This window comes from Anolis sagrei, chromosome 2 (assembly GCF_037176765.1).
Source record: "Anolis sagrei isolate rAnoSag1 chromosome 2, rAnoSag1.mat, whole genome shotgun sequence".
Classification (NCBI taxonomy): domain Eukaryota; kingdom Metazoa; phylum Chordata; class Lepidosauria; order Squamata; family Dactyloidae; genus Anolis; species Anolis sagrei.
This window is the reverse complement of record NC_090022.1, coordinates 115,905,942-115,924,058: the sequence shown is the minus strand read 5'-3', so window position 1 is coordinate 115,924,058 and position 18,117 is coordinate 115,905,942. Positions and strand designations below refer to the sequence as shown.

Genomic DNA, 18,117 nt, shown 5'->3' with positions numbered 1-18,117 from the left:
AGACTAGAAAATGTCAAGATTCACAGGCATTGGTCTCTTGTGTCTTTCCCTTCAAGTCTTCTCCATTTTCCCCCTTGTATTTCGGCCCCCTCTATCAAGAAACAGACAATGATTTGGAACAGAAGGATACAAAATGCTAATAAAATGGCATCACACCCTTTCTTTTAGAACAGCACATTACTTGGAACTATCTGTAATGCTTTGAAAGAACATTTCTTATAAAAGTTTACTACTGAAGAACTAGATAGAAATGTATCACACTATAATCCAAGACAAGTAAACAATTAAAGTTTTGTTCAGTTGACACCTTGCTTGCTTGTTTATTTTGGTCTTTGCTTTCAAACACTACTTCTGCTGTCTTGGAAATATAGGATAATATCTCATGCTTGCTTGAAAGGTTCGTGATATCTATATATTTACTAGCCGCCCCCTGCCACACGTTGCTGTGGCCCAGTCTGGTGATCTGGAAAATAAAGTAATGAGAAAGTGTTGGTTTCTAATATATGTAATTTCTTTATGCTTGTGGGTAAACAGTATTTCTTGTTGTTTCACAGTGTTGATGTAGAGATTGTCTGGTTTGCCTACTCTGGAACATACAACATATAATTGTCCTTCTTTAGGGGTCACTTTCAAATTTATGTTACTATATCTGTCATATAGATGTGTGCGTAAATCATATATATCTATATCTATGGCTGGATGACTCTTTGTCAGAAGGGCTTTGATTATAATTTCTTGCCCTGGTGAAGAGAGTTGGACTGGGCCATTTCTCAACCTGGAAGTCAGGACCCCTTTGGGGGGGTTGTCACATGAAAAAGTTGCCAAAGACCACCAGAAAACACAGTATTTTATGTAGGTCATGAGGGTAGTTTGTGTAGTTTGGCTCAATTTTATCATTGGTGGGGTTCAGAATCCTCTTTGATTGTATGTGACCTATAACCCTGCAACTACAGCTGTCAAATGTCAAGGTCTATTTCCTCCAAATTCCATCTGTGTTCATATTTGGGCATATGGAGTATTCGTGCTAAGTTTGGTCCAGATTCATCATTGTTTAAGTTCAAAGTGCTCTCTGGATGTAGGAGAACTATAACTCCAAAACTCAAGGTCAGTGCCCACCAAACCCTTCTAGTGTTTTCTGTTGGTCATGGGAGTTCTGTGTGCCGTGTTTGGTTCAATTCCATCGCTGGTGGAATTCAGAATGCTTCCTGATTGTAGGTGAACTATAAATCCTAGCAACTACAACTCCCAAATGACAAAATCAAATTTTTTGAATGATGGTTACTCCTTGAGTTAGTAGTTGTCTTGTGGCCAAATTTGGCAGCAATTCATCCAGCGGATTTTGAGGTATGATGTCACTCAAAACGAACAGAGCATTTATATATATATATAGATCTAGGTATTAGCCATAATAGCCTTGGTATTTAACAAAGAGATTTGGAAAGTTTTCATCCGCAAGAAGTTTGCAATCTTAAGGCTGTATACACACTTCAGAATTATAGCAGTTTGATACTCCATTCTGGGATTTGTAGTTTTGTGAGATACTTTACCTCTCAGCTTTGGTGCCATAATAAACTACAAGTCTCAGGATTATAAGTGGTGTCAAACTGCTATAATTCTTTAGTGTGGAAATTTCTAAGTGGACATCTATATTGACCACTTTTGTTCATTTTCAAACAGGCATAGAAGAAAGTGGTTTCGGTATGTGGGTAATTAAATTTGTAATCCTGAAACCAGTTCAATACCTGTATGGTGATAACACACATCACAGAGACTGGCCTTGAACTGGTTTCAGAACGTGCAGTATCTGCAGCTGGTCATCCACAGAGAAATACCTTCGGGAATGCACGTGTACATATTAGTGGAGCACTTTGGGTGTCTGCACAGCAATTCACATTCTGCGGAGCCAGTTTCATTGTGTGATGTAATTTATAGTAGAACGTGCTGGTGTACGTTACGGGTTCTATTACAGTATCCCCCGACTTTGCTTATCTAAATTTACATACTGTAGCTTAAAGTGCATTGCAGCACACTTTCACAGCATGCACGATTGTACTTTGAAGCTGCCTCCAAGCTTCATGAATTAGTCTGCATACTGTAGATGATCCTAAGGCTGTCTATTTTGGCCTAAAAGGTGAATTCCCCCGGCATGTCTGCTGTGATAACTGGGTGAAGACAAAATTCTGTAGATAATGTCCAGCCTTAGAAAACTGAGCTGTCTTCTCACTCTGCATGGTAATGTTTTGTGTAATTTAGGACCTGTCTACACTGCCATATAATCCAGATTACCAAATCGGATAATCCACATTATCTGCTTTGAATTGGATTAGATGAGTCTACACTGCCATGTAATCCAGTTCAAAGCATATAATCTGGATTTTATATGGCAGTGTAGAAGGGGCCTTATATGGTTGCATATGTGTAACTATGCAGAAGTTTGGCTGTGTAAGCTTGCCACTATTTCTATCTATTTTTATAAGTAATATTTAGCTCATTCAGCTATTACATAAAGCTCTTGCTATTGTCACTCATCTAGCAACATAAATTGGCCCAATACAGCTTTATAAATGAGGCTACAAGTCCATAGGTATATCTAATAGCTCACATGTATTTGCATTAATCACTCTTGGCATATTAACAAAACCATTTCCACTCAAGTGTAATCTTTGTGTAATCAAATGGAGACAAGCTTCCTTACCATAGATAGGCAGGCAAATATCTGTTTATCATCTTGGGCCAATGAAATAATTCATGGTCTGACTTTGTATTTCCAATGATGTAGAAATGCTACAGATCTATACCACAAAGACGGAATAAATGTGCTATATCAGGATTGTGTATTTCCATTGTAACCCTTTTTATTTTTGGAATTTTACAAAACAACCAGTCTTTCTGCCAAGAGTTTGAACTTTCATTGGGGAAGAAAAGCCAGGACAATTATTATGACCAGGATGATTGTGATTTCCGTAACTTTTGTCGGCTCTCAGTGGAACCATTTGAGTCCTGCTTTAGGGACCCATTTCTGTGATACTCATTTCTACTGGCCCTATGTTGGGTTGGAATAAATGCAATTACAATGCACAACAATACAGATATGGCCTGTTGGATTTAGTTGGGGCCCTCCAGATGTACTGGCCAAAACTATCATCATCCTCGGCTAGCATACTGGAGATAATGGGAGTTATCTAACATGTCTTGAAGGCATCTGGTAGGAGGAAGCTGCTGTGAGATACCTCTCCTCTAGTTGTGGATAGTCTAAGACTGTGCACCTCCCTCAATTTTATTTCCCTTTTCTTTTCTCTGATAGCAGTTTCTTCCTCTGTGTTCATCATAGCCATTTTGGTGCTGCTGCTGCTTTTGTACCACCGAGACCCTATGTGCTGCCAGTTTCTCTGCTCTTGCCGTTTCTTCCAGAGCCCCAGTCAATACGTGAGTATCCCATCTGCCGTTTCCAGCTTTTCCAACAGTCCTGCCTAGCCACGTTTCATAATCCACCCACCTACCCTTAGTCCTGAATAAAGAGCCCATTTTCTTTTGGATTGAAGGGAAGCATTGGGCACCCTGCTCGGTCCTTTTCTTAGATTAGCTCTGCGCAGCACTGGTCTCACACTGTGTGTGAAACAGCTTCATTCCCCACCCCTTTTTTATCCTTTTCATTGCCGAAAAGCTCCAGGTCTATTTGCAGTGCTCTCCTGCTGCGTTTCAGTACTGGGCACCAAGGGGCTCCTAAGGTCCTTGCTTACTTCCTGCTCTTGTCTACCAACAAAGCCCTTTCACTTGAGCCTGTCCCCATTTGGCAGCCTTTGAGCGTGGAATGTAACTATCAGCTATGTGTGTTTCTATGTGAGAATAATTCAAATGCAAAAGCAGGATAGTGTATAACACACTTGGAGTGACTCATGTCACCAAAACTCCCTGCGTGCCACAGAGAATGGTGCCCTCCTTCCTGCCCTGGCACGCTCTTTCAGAGCCAGGCCTCCCTCTTTTTTCCTGAAGGGATGGAACACAGTGGGGCATGTTACTGTAAGGCACGGGTAAATACAGACAATGCCACTCTTGCTTGCTGGTATCCCAGCAACCGGAATTATACTTTCTAGCGCTCACAACTGGGGACAGCCAAGAGAGAACATTTCCCCCTTCTTCTCGTCCTCCCCTCCTACACACCCGCACACAAACTACACTTTTTTCCATGGGTAAGACATTGTGCTGATCTATGCTTCGATAGGATAATCAGGAGGCTGTATAGAAGGTTTTTGTTTATTCTGGGCTTCCTGTGTCAGGGAGCTACTTCCTTCTGAATTTATACATAAACAGACGCAAATCCAGACTAATCTGTTGTTCATTAAAGGGGTTGCCAGAGTCAAAACTGGAGAGGATTCTGGTACCTTTTGTGGTTAGGCAGAAGATGGAATTTCAGCAGGTGTTCCTCAGTACCTGGGCGCATGACAAGCAACACCTGATGGAATCCTGTCTTCTATACAATGATTAAAAGTATAAATTCCTTCCTCATTCTATATTAGGTAAATGTAAAGGTTTTCCCCTGACATTAAGTCCAGTCGGGTCCGATTCTGGGGGTTGGTGCTCATCTCCATTTCTAAGCCAAAGAGCCGGCGTTGTCCGTAGACACCTCCAAGGTCATGTAGCCGGCATGACTGCATGGAGTGACATTACCTTCCCGCCAGAGTGGTATCTATTGATCTACTCACATTTGCATGTTTTCGAACTGCTAGGTTGGCAGAAGCTGGGGCTAATAGCGAGAGCTCACCCCACTCCCCAGATTTGAACTGCCAACTTTTCAATCAGTGAGTTCAGCATCTCGGTGGTTTAACCCACTGCTCCACTGAGGGCTCTGTAATTCTATCTTACACAGCTCAAAATTGCTGTTCAGTCCTATCTCAAAATATGGGCTCAGCCAGCTTTCTAAACACTATCTGACTTCTTTTGCTCTTCGTGCTGCTCATGTAGGATGTTGAGATGGGAGCAAAGTCTGTCTTGCTCCACCCTTCTCTCATCCTAAGGAGTTCTGGTGGGTAATCTCTGTGGTTCTGATTGACAGCTTCAGTAGGTCAGTTTTGGCTCATGATACCAATGGTTCCCTTCCTTGGCTATGGGGTTATTTCCTAACATCACCTTGAAGTAACTGGCATCTGCATCATTCCTGGCCTGAGGAAAAAAATGTGATTCTGTGATTAAAGAATGTTTGCATATTTTTTGTAAAGGATATGAACAATAACCTTAATATAACAACCTCTATTTTGTTAAACTGTTTTTAGCAAAAAGAAACCCACAAAATCCAATCCGAATGAGCCCAGTCCTCCTTGATGGTTCTGTACTATTTATAAATTTGCAGTTTATAGATATGTTAAGATGACTTAGGGTTTGATTGGTAGATATCTCGGCTGGAGTAAATGCATTTGCTCAGCTGCAGTGCTGCCTCACCTTGAAAGCTTTTCATAATGGAGCCCTTTTATCTTTTGCAGTACCTTAGGCTTATTTTTAGTATAGTATTTGAATTTATAGGGATGCTGCCATAGACTTAGCCCTAAAGGACTCTCAAGTGCTTACTGTGCTGCATCTGGCTTTGAAACCTCATCTCCAACTGTGCAGTTGAGATCACCATGAAGCCAAATGATATGGGGCTCTTCCACACAACCCTATATCCCAAAATATCAAGGCAGAAAATCCTACATTATCTGAGTGTGGACTCAAATAACCCAATTCAAAGCATATATTGTGGGATTTTCTGCCTTGGTATTCTGGGATATAGGGCTGTGTGGAAGGGCTCAGAGTGATCACAAGAGGATCTTGCATATGATTGAGCCAGCTGTTAGATCCATTGCCATGACGGAAATGTGCCTCTTGATTTCATATTTGCACCTTCTACAGCTACTCTGGTACTCCTGGTACCAAATCTCTGATGCAGATATTGTCCACTCTTTAATTACAACTGCAGAAAGTAGTACAGCTGAGACTTGTAAACCATATATTCCCCAACCTTTCTTTTGAACTATCTTGTGTGAGTTGGCTTTTGTGCTACTTCACTGGGCATACGGAGGCCTTGGTCTATTGTGGTTGCCACACAGAAAGTCTTGTGCAAGCAGGCAAATTGTTGTGAGTATGCCTTGAATATGAACACGCATTGAAGACATCAGTACATGGCAGGGGTGGGCACACCTTTCCTCTGAGGGCCCCGTATGAAATAATGTCCCTTTCCCAGTTTCCCCCATGCTTGAATTTCTTTTGGTTGAAAACTATTTTAGGCCTGTGGGGTGGGTGGATGGATTTAAAATTGGAAGTGACTCAGTGTTATTTCAGGTTTTGAAAAAATGGGCCTACAGGGTTGAAACAGGTTGGGCTTCCCAAAAGCAGAATAACATGTCCCATCACACCCTTCCTATGCACCATTTTTGTAAGCAGGCTTGGCGGGGGTGGGGGGGTAGTCTTGTGAAGGCTTCGGACCTCAAGATATTGCCATCCCCTGGTGTGTGAATTATATTGAAGAGGCTACATGATAGATAGCTGCATAGCACACCTGTCCTCAGTGTGGACCAGGCTCATGGTCAGGTGAATCATGGCTAGCAGGCATAAAGAAAGAGGCAACATCTGCTCCACACATGTTTGTGCTTCCACTTTTCAAATTTCAGATTCAGATTTCAGAGCTGTTCTGAGATCTCATTATTTTTGTTCATAAAGGGATTTGTTGGAAGACACTGAATGTCTAATGTATTGTCGAAGGCTTTAATGGCCGGAATCACTGGGTTGTTGTAGGTTTTTTCGGGCTATATGGCCATGTTCTAGAGGCATTCTCTCCTGATGTTTTGCCTGCATCTATGGCAAGCATCCTCAGAGGTTGAGAGGTCTGTTGGAACTAGGAAAAAAGGTTTATATATCTATGGAATGACCGGGGTGGGACAAAGGCCTCTTGTCTGCTGGAGCTAGGTGTGAATGTTTCAACTGACCACCTTGATTAGCATTTGATGTCCTGGCAGTGCCTGGGGCAATCTTTTGTTGAGGTGATTAGATGTCCCAGGTTGTTTCCTCTCTGTTGTTTCGCTGTTGTAATTTTAGAGTTTTTTAATACTGGTAGCCAGATTTTGTTCATCGTGTCAAAAGGGCTAGTATAATTCATGGGATATCAGGCCATAGCTAGAGATGATGACAACATCACTCAGTTATTCCTTCCCAATCTGAAATGTTAAAATCTCTACTCTTTTCTATCCAGACTTTGGAAAAAAATTTAAATAATGGCAGTTTTTTCTAATGTGAATTTAAATACAATGATTTCATCTTGTCATCGTCTGGATCTGTGGTCTGCTTAGACCTCTAAATCTTTTGCTCATCTCTAACTCTCTAGCTGTATTGTTCGCAAGACAGGTGTTTACCATTCCTACGTTTCTTCATTTCATTTTTCTGTCAAATTGTAGTGCCCTTTGAAGTCGATGCCTGCCATAGCTGCAGGTGAAATGTCAGGAGAGAATGCTTCTGGTGCATGGCTATACAGCCTGGAAAACTCACAGCAACCCAGAAGTTCATTTTGTCAGTTTTGGCCCAGACGTTTTCTCTCCATTCCTAACTCTGCATAATAAGGCAATTATTTCCATACACAGTGTTTTTCTCAGTGAAAGGATCCCAAACACTGGACTATTTCCTCACGAGGGAGTTTTTCATTTTGGATGCCTCTTTTATTTGCAGCTCACAATCTGCTGGCAAACCTCTGGGTGACTGCAGTCAGTCCATACGGATTTGAGATTCCCAGCTCTTTAGTAACAACTCAGTAAATAAATAAATAAGATGGGGTTAATCTGGGCTTGACAAAAACAGTGAAGAGTTATGGCCACTAAGAACACAAATGCTATTTGACTGAAGCTTTTGCAGTCTCTAGCCCACTTGAACTTGAGTGCTTGAGATACAATTCATGAAAGTGTCTGCTAAATAAAACCCATTAGTTTTTATAGTACTGCATGCTTTTGTTTTGATTTTAAAATATGCCTGCATGCCCTCATCCCATGAGCTGTTCTTTTCTACCTGCCTTTACCTAGCTCTTGGAGTCCTTAAAATCTGTTAGATTTCACAGTTTTGACATCTCTCCACCCAGACCTACTCTAAGAGAGTGGAAACTACTCTAGTATGAGTCAGGGAAGGCGTTCTCACAAATGATAATTGGAAGGAAACCAGAAAATAGCTTCTTGCAATCTAAAAATGTTGCCAGGTGTCGGAGAGACAGGGTAAAGGAGAAAGCTCTTTCCTAGTTGCCCAGACACAGCGGGTCTTTTTTTTTTTCAAGAGCTTAATCCTGGATATTGTTTGTGTCATACAATGTTTAACTCAAGGTGGACCCAGCCATAAAAAGCGAAGCTTAGTTGAAAGTGAAGTGCTCCAGAAAATAGTGCCTTCAGCAAATGATTCAGAAAAATGTCTGTCACATGGAAGAAAAGCAGGTCTAAGGGCTTGTCTACACTAAACCCTGTATTCATCATAAATGAACCACTGGCTGTCCCAATGACACTCAATGACTTCCAGTGAATACTGCAAGTTTTGTCACTATATTCTGATTCCCCCCCCCCCTTTTTTTTTTTTGGCAAAGTTGAGGGATGCTCTGGAATCAAAATATTGTCTGGAATCTCCAGACAATATTTTGGGTTTGAGGTGGTTTTGATTTGGCCTGACTCACTGTGCAAATGTACGTATGCGGCCACCCCCCTCTTTTCTTGCCCATGAGATCAGCAGAGTTGCCCATATTGGCCAGAGGTTTGGGCAGAGCTTCATAGTCTCTTAGGAAGACTGGCAGCAACAACACAAAGGAAGTGATGATCTAGCTGAGTGGATGCAGCCCCTAGCCATCTGGACAGTATCCTCAGATTTGGCACACAAAGACTGGTCTGCTTTGAGGATAGATTTGCACTGGCCTGCGCTGACTGGTGAAGATGCCCCCTAAGTGTCTCTTTCAAGAGAGGACTTTTAAGTTAATGCTGTATCATAAGCCGGTCTGAGTCCCTCTACAGAGGTTGAGAAGATCGGGATATAAAAGGTTTAAATAAATTTAAATAATAAATAAGAACCCATAAAGGTTTCATTTAGTTAGCAACAGCCCAAACTTAGTTTCAGTTCTTATGTTTGTTTTGTTTTGGGGGATGGAATAAAATGTATGTGGGAAGGGTGTGTGAAGAAGGGATGTTTTGTTTCATTTTGGGAAATTTTAAAAAAGCTTCTGGTTACTTCCAGTTGATTTCATCTCAGAGAAGACCTTAAATAATCCTACCCAGTTTAATGAAATTCTCAGGTTTCTGGTCTTATATATATGCATGCCATATGTATAAATGCCTAAGGATATAGTAGAATCAATGTTTCTCATAATTACCTTGTCACCTTTGTTCTCTACTGCCAGCTTGTCACACCTAAATTGAATGTCCCAAGAGGAAGCCTCTATTTGTGTATTTTTCTTTTGTTCTCCCTCCCTCTTTTTGTATTTCTGTTTTAATATTTTATTGATTTTTAAAAGCATGGTAGGAAGGAAGAAAAGAGGGAAAAGAAAGTAATATTTAGAGTATGAGTGTGAGGTAGCTATATCCATTAATATAAGCTCTCTTTCTATTTAATATTCTGTAGGACTGTCCCCCTCCATATTTCAGTAGCAGCCAACGACTGGTGGGCTCCCAGTCTGGAGCACAACACCTGGAGGCAAACACTGCCGAAAATCCTGGCATGCAGGTGAGGACAGACCATTTGTCAAGTGGAGCACCTAGTCTGCCAAATGAGCTTGGTTTGGGAGGCTGGTGTAAGCTACAAAAGAAGAGAGTTGGAAGGGGGTGGACTAAACGAGATAGAGAAAAAGTCTGACTGAGCAAAGCTTAGAGCCTATATGAGAGCCTGAATTTGCAAGGAGCTGTCAAACAGAGTGGTTTAGAGTGGTTAGATGACTGGTCCTCAAGGACAAAATGCAGACCACTGGACAGCTCCCTGCAATTGCCCGTATTTACTGAAGTCTAATTGAATCTAATGTACACCTCAATTTTCAAAACCCTAAAACCAAAAAAAGTATTTGCTGGCGAATGTAATGTACAGCAGCAAAAAAGTGCACTCTTTGTAATTTGGCCAAAAAAGGTGCACATTATAGTGGTTGTATGCTTATAATTCCTTCTTTAAAAACAAATGTGCTACAATGCCAAAGCTTTCAGCAATTGAAAATAAAACCTTGGGGTGCATCTATATTGTAGAATGAATCCACTTTAACTATCCTTGCACAATGCTGTAGTTTGGGATCATGGGACTGCCAAAGAATGCTGATACCTCACCAAACTACAAATCCCAGCATTGAATAGCATTGAGCCATGATCATTAAATTAAAGAAGATGTCTCTCAAATAGGAGCTCCGGGTGCTCCTGAAGTAGCTTCCCCTTTTGCTTTGGCTCAGCACTAAGATTGCCATATTATGCAAATCTTATGTGCACCCTAATTTTGGGAAAGTAATTTAGCCAAAAAAGTGAGGTTAGATTTGAGTAAATATGATAATTTTAATGGATGCTGTCTTGGTTTGTCCAGTGTTATTGGGTACTTTACAATAAGACAAAGCTTTGTACAGCCTGAGGATGTGAGTGGATGTCATTGGAATGATGATAACCACTATACATGTGCTGGCTCTCTTGCCCTTCCTGGCTTATCAAACAGACCAGAGGGGTATTGTCGAAGGCTTTCATGGCCAGAATCCACTGGGATGTTGTAAGTTTTTCGGGCTGTATGGCCATGTTCCAGAAACAGTCTCCTGACATTTCACCTGCATTTATGCCTGCCATAGATGCAGGTGAAATATCAGGAGAGAATGCTTCTGGAACATGGCCATACAGCCTAAAAAACGTACAACAGACCAGAGAGGAACTACTTAAGTGGATGAAAGAATGGGTCAGTGCCTCTTACAATAAGACAGAGCTCTGCTTGCCTAAAGGAGGCAGCTGTGAAGTCTTTGTTGAAAAGATTACCCTAAATCCTCTATAATGGATAATTATCAGTCAGTGTCTAACCCGTCGGTTTTTGCCAAAGGATTGGAGTGTGTAGTGGCTTTTCAACTCTGTTTCTGGATGAAATGGATTATCTAGAACCATTTCTGTCTAGTTTCAGGCCTAGTTACAAAACAAAGACCGCTTTGGTCATGTTGGTGGATGACCTAAGCAGGGAACTGGACAGAATTAATATGGCCTTGTTAGTTGTGCAGGACCTCTCACTAGCTTTTGGTACCATTGAACATGGTTTCCTTCTGGGCAACTTTACTGGGATGAGACCTGGGGATTTATTTTCTCCTTCTTGCTACTATGGATGTAGATATATAAAGTCACTAGAAGGGATTATCCAGAGATTTGGAGAGTGGTGCCATCAATATACATTTGGCACCTAACTATGACTCTTTTCCACCTCAATCCAAGAAGGCTGTTCTAATCCAAAGCCAGTGTTTGCCATTAGTAGTAGACGGGATGAGAGTAAACAAACTGAATGGTGATCCAGGCATGACAGAAGTGCTCTTGGTACATCAGAAGGCAATTAGGGAAGAAGGATTGAGCCTGTGTTAGATGAAGTTAACATCTAACACATGAAGACATAAGTCCACAGTTTGGGTTTACTCCTGGACTCTGCTTTGAACCTGGAGGCTTAGGTTTTTACAGTCACCAGACGTAGTTCTGCACATTTAAATCTGTGCGCCAACTGTGCCTGTTTCTTATAATATCCAATCTGGCCATTGTAGTGAATGCCTTCGTTGCATTGTGTCTGCAGCACTATAACCTGCTCTACTTGTGGCTGCCTTTGAAGAGAGTTCAGAAACTCCAGCTGGTCCAAAAAGCTACAGCCAGATTGTTCACCAAGGCAAATTACCGAGACCATACTTACACTCCTGTTGCAACAGCTCCTCTGCCTGCCCGTTTGTTTCTTGACAGAATGTAAAGTGCTAGTTATAACCTATAAAGCACCACATGACTGAGGTGCAGATTATTTGGCAGACAGCATCTCCTTGTATAAATCTGCCTGAGTCCTGAAATCCACAGGAGAGGTCCCTGTCTCAGTCCCACCAGCATCACAAGTACCGTTTGTGGAGATGCAAAAGAGGGCCTTCTCAGTGGCTGCCCCCATCACTCTGGAATTTCCTTCCCTTGAAGGTCAGACTGTCCCTCTCTTTGTTGTCTTTCCATTAGCAGGTGTAGACAGGCTTTTAAGACATAACGTTTTCAAAGAAGGGGCTAGGGGCTGTTGAATTGCTTTAATTGAAATATTTTTAAAAGCCTTTTATCCTTCAAATTGCATTTTATTCTTTTTACTTAGGAGTGAACAGTTTTAAATGGCATAATTCTATTTAATGCTAACCTTTTATGTGCTTTAATTACATTGTTCTTTCAAATTGTGAGCTGCCAGAAGCCCCAATTTGGAGGGAAAGTGGGACTATAGCAATAACAGCAACATCATCATCACATCCTCCTGCATAGGACCTTGCTTTTTTACTCTCTCCACATGTCTGTGGAGTCAGTTGGCTTGGTCTCAGATGCTGTGCTGCTTGAGATGGAACAGCAAATGATGTTTCCACCCCATACTCACCTCCGTCAAAGCACATCATAATTAAACTGAAATTACTTTGACACAAGGGACAGAATATTCTGCAGGCATCTGTTAGTTTCTCTGGCAGTCAAAACACAATAATTGCAACTTAAATCACTAACAATTTGGTGCCCTTTTATGGCACCTCACATCTGCTGTGCTTTTGCTTCATGGTACAACCTGTTCTGGAGGGACGTTAAACAGAGAATGTGTGACAAGCATAATGGCTTACCTTGAATCTGCAAAGCCCACAACTGGAAATGGTCACTCTGGTATCTTCAGTGCAGTAAAAAAAACAGAGCAGATTAGATAGAGACTTCCAAAATGGTTTACTAGTTTTGAAATGGGGTATGTGTAAATGGGGATAGTGGCCATATTGGAACCCCTGGGAACTGCGCATAGGCTTGCTTTGCTATCTGTGCCATAAGAAGAGATTTTCTTTTTAAAAGGCACTGGACCCATTGTATAATACAAAAGTGGGCAGTATATGGTTCTCCAAATGTTTTCTCATTCCCAACATCTATCATCCTTCACCGTTCACTATTCTGGCTGGACTTGAGATGAATTGCAGCCAACAACTTCCAGAGAGGCACAAGATGCCCACTTTCTATACTAGAATAATTGTAAAAGCTGGCTCAAGCATCAGCAACAGCTTTATGCTCCCACAGCAATCTAGTCACTGGAGTAAGGAAGTGGTGCTGCCTTATGGATGGTGCCTTCTTCAGTACGAAAAGGGTGTATTGTCCCTTCGTTTAGAGTTGCAGGAGGTATAAACAATGGAATTAAGGTTCTCATTCGAGTCACAGAACTTGCGCCTTAATTTGCTAACATTGCAGCAAACATCAGGATAATGTTTATACTCCTGCTTGATCATTTATTTTTATTGTTGCTAATTATAGGTTTTACTGCTGCTAATTATTGGCTAATTATTAGTGGTTTCAGTTGACAACCCATCTACACATGCAGCTGAACCACAAGACTTGGCAGCCGATCTCCACTGAACAGTGGGGTGTATCTTTTCCTGAACTGTATTGCCTGAATGTATCTCCTCAACAAAGCATCTCTGTTATCCTCATTATCATGGGGAGAGGAGGAGGCATCACAGATGTCGCATTTTGCAGCCTGTTCCTGTGGGCTTATGCAAATAATGCATTTTGACACTCATACTGTACAATATTCAAAATAGCGTGCCCTGTGAAAGAAGTGAGCTTTTTTTTAAAAGCCACTTTGTACACAATCTTTTCACAGGTAGACAGTTAAAATGTCATATTCCTAAAGTGAAGAGCATGAGTCAGGCAAATATGTTTATTGCACACAGATGAGACAAATAGGGGTGCTTGTCAATGATCTCATAGACTAGCTCTCAACATGTGTGTTTGCTGGTCAGTCTAGTTTGGGTTTGCATAAAACTTAAGAAGGCCCAGTATGATGCATGCGCCTTGAGGCCTTGCTCAGAGGAAATCTCAGCATTCCTTGTGTAAGCTGTGGATGAGCCTGAAAGGCTAGTCTTTGTGTTGACTGTATTGCAGTCTTTTGCAGTGGAACTGTCAGACCACTCTAGGCGATCTTGATGGCTCACCTAGAACCTTTGGCTGATTTTGTGAACTGGTTTTGGCTTATTTGCTCAGGACCTGAAAAGAAGAGGGTAGTGGAATAACATCACCCTGAACTCAAGTTATACTGTTCAAATGCAAGTGCTTTAACTCTTCGGTACTATAATTTTAAAAAATAACATTATCTGAGTGGTGGAGCATTATGTGATTCTAATGAAAATCCTGATGTTTTAGGATTAAGCTTGTGTTGACAATTCAAATCAATGCTTCTTGTTTTTCCTGACCCCAATGAAAATTTCAGTGGAAGAAAAAAATAGTCTCCATTGAAGGGTTAACCTTCCAAAATGAAACTTGTCACCTCTATGCAGCATCAGTGGTTGCTGGAAACAGTTTCCTGGGTACATTGCATAGGGCCCCAGTGGCAGAAAGCAATGGCTTTATCTGAACATCTTTTTTGGTTCTAAGTATTTTGTGTTAAAACCAAAAAATATGTTCAGATAAAGCCATTGCTTTCTGCCACTGGGGCCCTATGCAATGTACCCAGGAAACTGTTTCCAGCAACCACTGATGCTGCATAGAAGTGACAAGTATTCTAAATATTTTGTGTTAAAAAGGAAGAGGGGCCGACCAAGGGCAAGATGGATGGATGGCATCCTTGAAGTGACTGGATTGACCTTGAAGGAGCTGGGGGTAGTGACAGCCGACAGGGAGCTCGGAAATTACTGAACAAATGAACAATAACAACAACAATTTTGTCTTAAACCAAACAACTAATTTATGCTTAGTGAGGGGCTAAAATCTGGAGATTTCCTTCTTGATTCTGTTGCAGTTTCCTCACTAGAGTAGATCCATTTAATTGGTCTACTCTAGTAGGAACGAAACTCTCTTATAGTGCCAAGGCAACAGCAATGTCAGGAGTGGAGAAGCTGACTACTCACAAAAGATTACTACTACCACATCAGCTCTAGATTATTAAATATGGCAACTACTGGATGGCATATGTTCTATATCAGAAACTTAAGCTGATGTGATCTATGCAATGCAATTTTCTGAATCAGCACCACAAATAACCAAATCTAAATTTGACCAAAAACTGATTTGTAGCCCTTTTGGTACGCATGTCGGAGAGTGGTCCCTGGTCAAAAAAAGATTGGGAACCCGTGCTGTAGAGGCTGTTCTTAATGCCAGCAAATCATATGGCTCCTTAAAAGTTCAGTCAGCTAAGCAAAGTGATGATTTCTGATTAATTTCCTTACATTTCTAGAGTGACGAGCTGTTCTGTGTCGGACCCCCCAGCAGCTACCAGCTTCCTCCATGGGAGCAACCGCGTCTACCAAGCTATGAGAGTGTGCGAAAGAAGGATCGGCAACGGGAGATTCACCACATGATTGCCGAAAGGTTTGGCTTGTGGGCTGAAGTCTCCCAAGAGGTAAAAAACCTACAGAAAGCCTCTTTGTGAGTGGTTATGAGGAAATTCATCCTGCCATTATCAAGGGGTACAGCTCTCCTGTTGGGGCTTTATCTGCTGAGCTTGTTTTAATACTCTACTGTGAAATCACAGGACTCTGTTGTATCTTTTCAGTGGCTTTTTCTATCTTGGAGGAAGGAACACAGTGTTCCAAGAGACTCCAATTCTAAGTCACTTGTTTACAATCCTTCAAGTTAATGATTCATCCTGTATCTTTTAAGAAGCAGCATTTCTGTCTTCTGGGAGAAGACCAAACAGACAAGAGGGCAGCCATAAGACAAATGCTTGCCTGTGTCAATGTTTTACATACACACCTTGCTGTGCCTAGTGTGTGCCAAATCTAACTCTACATCAGCTGATCATGTAGAATTAATTGCCATAGAATTGGGCTCCTTTGTTGCACAGGAAGGTTTTTTCTGTCACTGCTCTCAGATCTCTTTTATTTGCACATGAGGCATCAGGACATTTCAAATCTTTGTTTCCTTGGAAGTCCTTCATCTTGCCAGGATTAATACAAGGTAACTGTATATGGATAACTATAGGGATTTCAGTCTTCCCCTTCCCTGTTCTGCTCTTATTTGTTGCCAGGTCTCCGAAACACTAAGGCTCCAAGCCAAAGCATGCTTTGCCGAAAGCAAGCCACACTGACTCACTTTGAACAGATGAAGCTGCCTTCTGTTAATTCAATCCATGAGTCCAGCATTGCCTGCTTTTACCAAGTGGAGACTTACTCCCATTCAGTTACCTGTAAATCTGTTTGGGACACTAAGGCTCTGCCGCTCTGGGCCAGAGTGAAGAGAGAGGGGGCCAGGGGACAGTTCCACCATGTCTCCTGTGCTATTCTAATAATATAATATAATGTAATATAATATATTGTATAGGGTGAGGCAGCATAACTTCCTTTTTCAAAACTTAATAAAACCCATTGTATGAATCAGAATTTTTTAAAAAAAAATTATAATGTAGGCGCATACCTAAAGTTTTGTTTTATGTAGTTTTGAATATCAAATTAGGTATGTGACATCCCCCATTCTCCATACACTGAGTAAACCGATTTCTGGCATTTGTCATGACTCTTGCCAGCATACCAGGCGTTATGTTAGCAAGTTCTTCCTGGATGTTGGTCTTCAAATCTTGTAGGGTCCTTGGATGGTTCACATATACACGGGATTTCAAAAAACCCCATAGAAAAAAATCACAAGGGGCCAAATCTGGAGAGTGGGCCGGCCACTCCAGATCCGCTCGAAAAGTAGGCCTCAAAGGCAAAAGCATTCTCCTCACTGTTCCAACGCATGATGGCGACTGAACTGTGTCAGGACAAAACTTTATACTCCCGCCTCTCAAACGAGACCACTAGCGCTCCACAATGTCTTCAACCAACTGAATGGCGCGCATTTTAAAAAAGGAAGTTATGCTGCCTCACCCTGTATATACATATAATATTTATATTATAGTGTAATACAATATACTACTACTAATAATATGATATTATAATTATATATTTATATTACATATAATATTACTAATAATATTACAATATAATGGTATAGTACAATATGGTAATATTTAATACTGATATTGTACTATGCTAATGATATAATATATTGTATGTATATATTTCTTGTAAACTGCTCTGAGCCCCCTTCAGGGTGAGAAGGGCAGCATATAAATGTCGTAAATAAATAAATAAATTCTACACTGTCCTATATCCCAGGATTTGATCCCAGTATCTGCTTTGAATTGGGTTATGTGAGTCTACATAACCAGATAATCTGGGATAAGCAGATAATCTGGGATCAGATCTTAGGATATAGGGCAGCGTAGATCCAGCCTACGCAGAGGTGGAGAGTTTTGACAGATTCAAGTTCTGCTCCTGGTTTTTCCAATGACCTTGAGCCTTACACCTTGTATATGAATGAATAACCACAGCAATCAGCACCCTTAGCACCACTTACAATTTATGTTATGTGCTTAGAGTGCTTTCTGCAGATAGCTGATCCTAAGAATAGCCCCTGGTTTAGATAAGGGGAAACCCAAAGTAGATAAGCCAGGAGTACGTGTTGAAAATAATGTTTTAACTTGGGAGTTTCTAGCTTCAGGTGTTTGCACTCTGCCCTCATGCTTCTGCTCTTCAGCAGATAGTCCTAACTCCTCCTCATACAGCCTTCATCCCACCCTACCAAGCATATTGTCTGCCCAATTCTGGGATTTATTTGTCTTGGGCTCTGGCTCTGAGAGAAGCCTGATGGGCTGGCAGTCATATAAGAATGATTGTGATCTCGTCATTTGCCAGGAAAGACAACCTCTAAGACCCTCAGGTAGAACAGGGTACAGCACAATAGGCTCTTTCATCAGATAGGAATTGGTCCATGGTGGATTGAATATCATTGCATAGCCCGGAGCAGAGAGAGGGACAGACACAGATGGCAACAGCTTTGGGTGGCAGACCTTAGAAATTATGTGTGTGTGTGTGTGTGTACAGAATGGCATCTGCAACTTCACTGGAAAAAACAATGATGCTTGATA

The 18,117-nt window shown here is 41.3% G+C and overlaps 1 protein-coding gene across 2 annotated transcripts in view; it reads left to right on the top strand.

Moving 5' to 3' along the window:
* Positions 1-18,117, top strand: part of LOC132768656 (uncharacterized) — a 35,730-nt gene that overhangs the window by 12,695 nt on the left and 4,918 nt on the right. The window contains exons 2-4 of one of the 2 annotated variants that reach the window (XM_060764751.2): positions 3,308-3,426; positions 9,604-9,705; positions 15,388-15,552. In XM_060764751.2, coding sequence (XP_060620734.1) covers positions 3,308-3,426; positions 9,604-9,705; positions 15,388-15,552 — 386 coding nt within the window. Of the gene's footprint in view, positions 1-3,304; positions 3,427-9,603; positions 9,706-15,387; positions 15,553-18,117 lie in introns of both variants that reach the window. The other variant, XM_060764750.2, reaches the window with a different exon arrangement.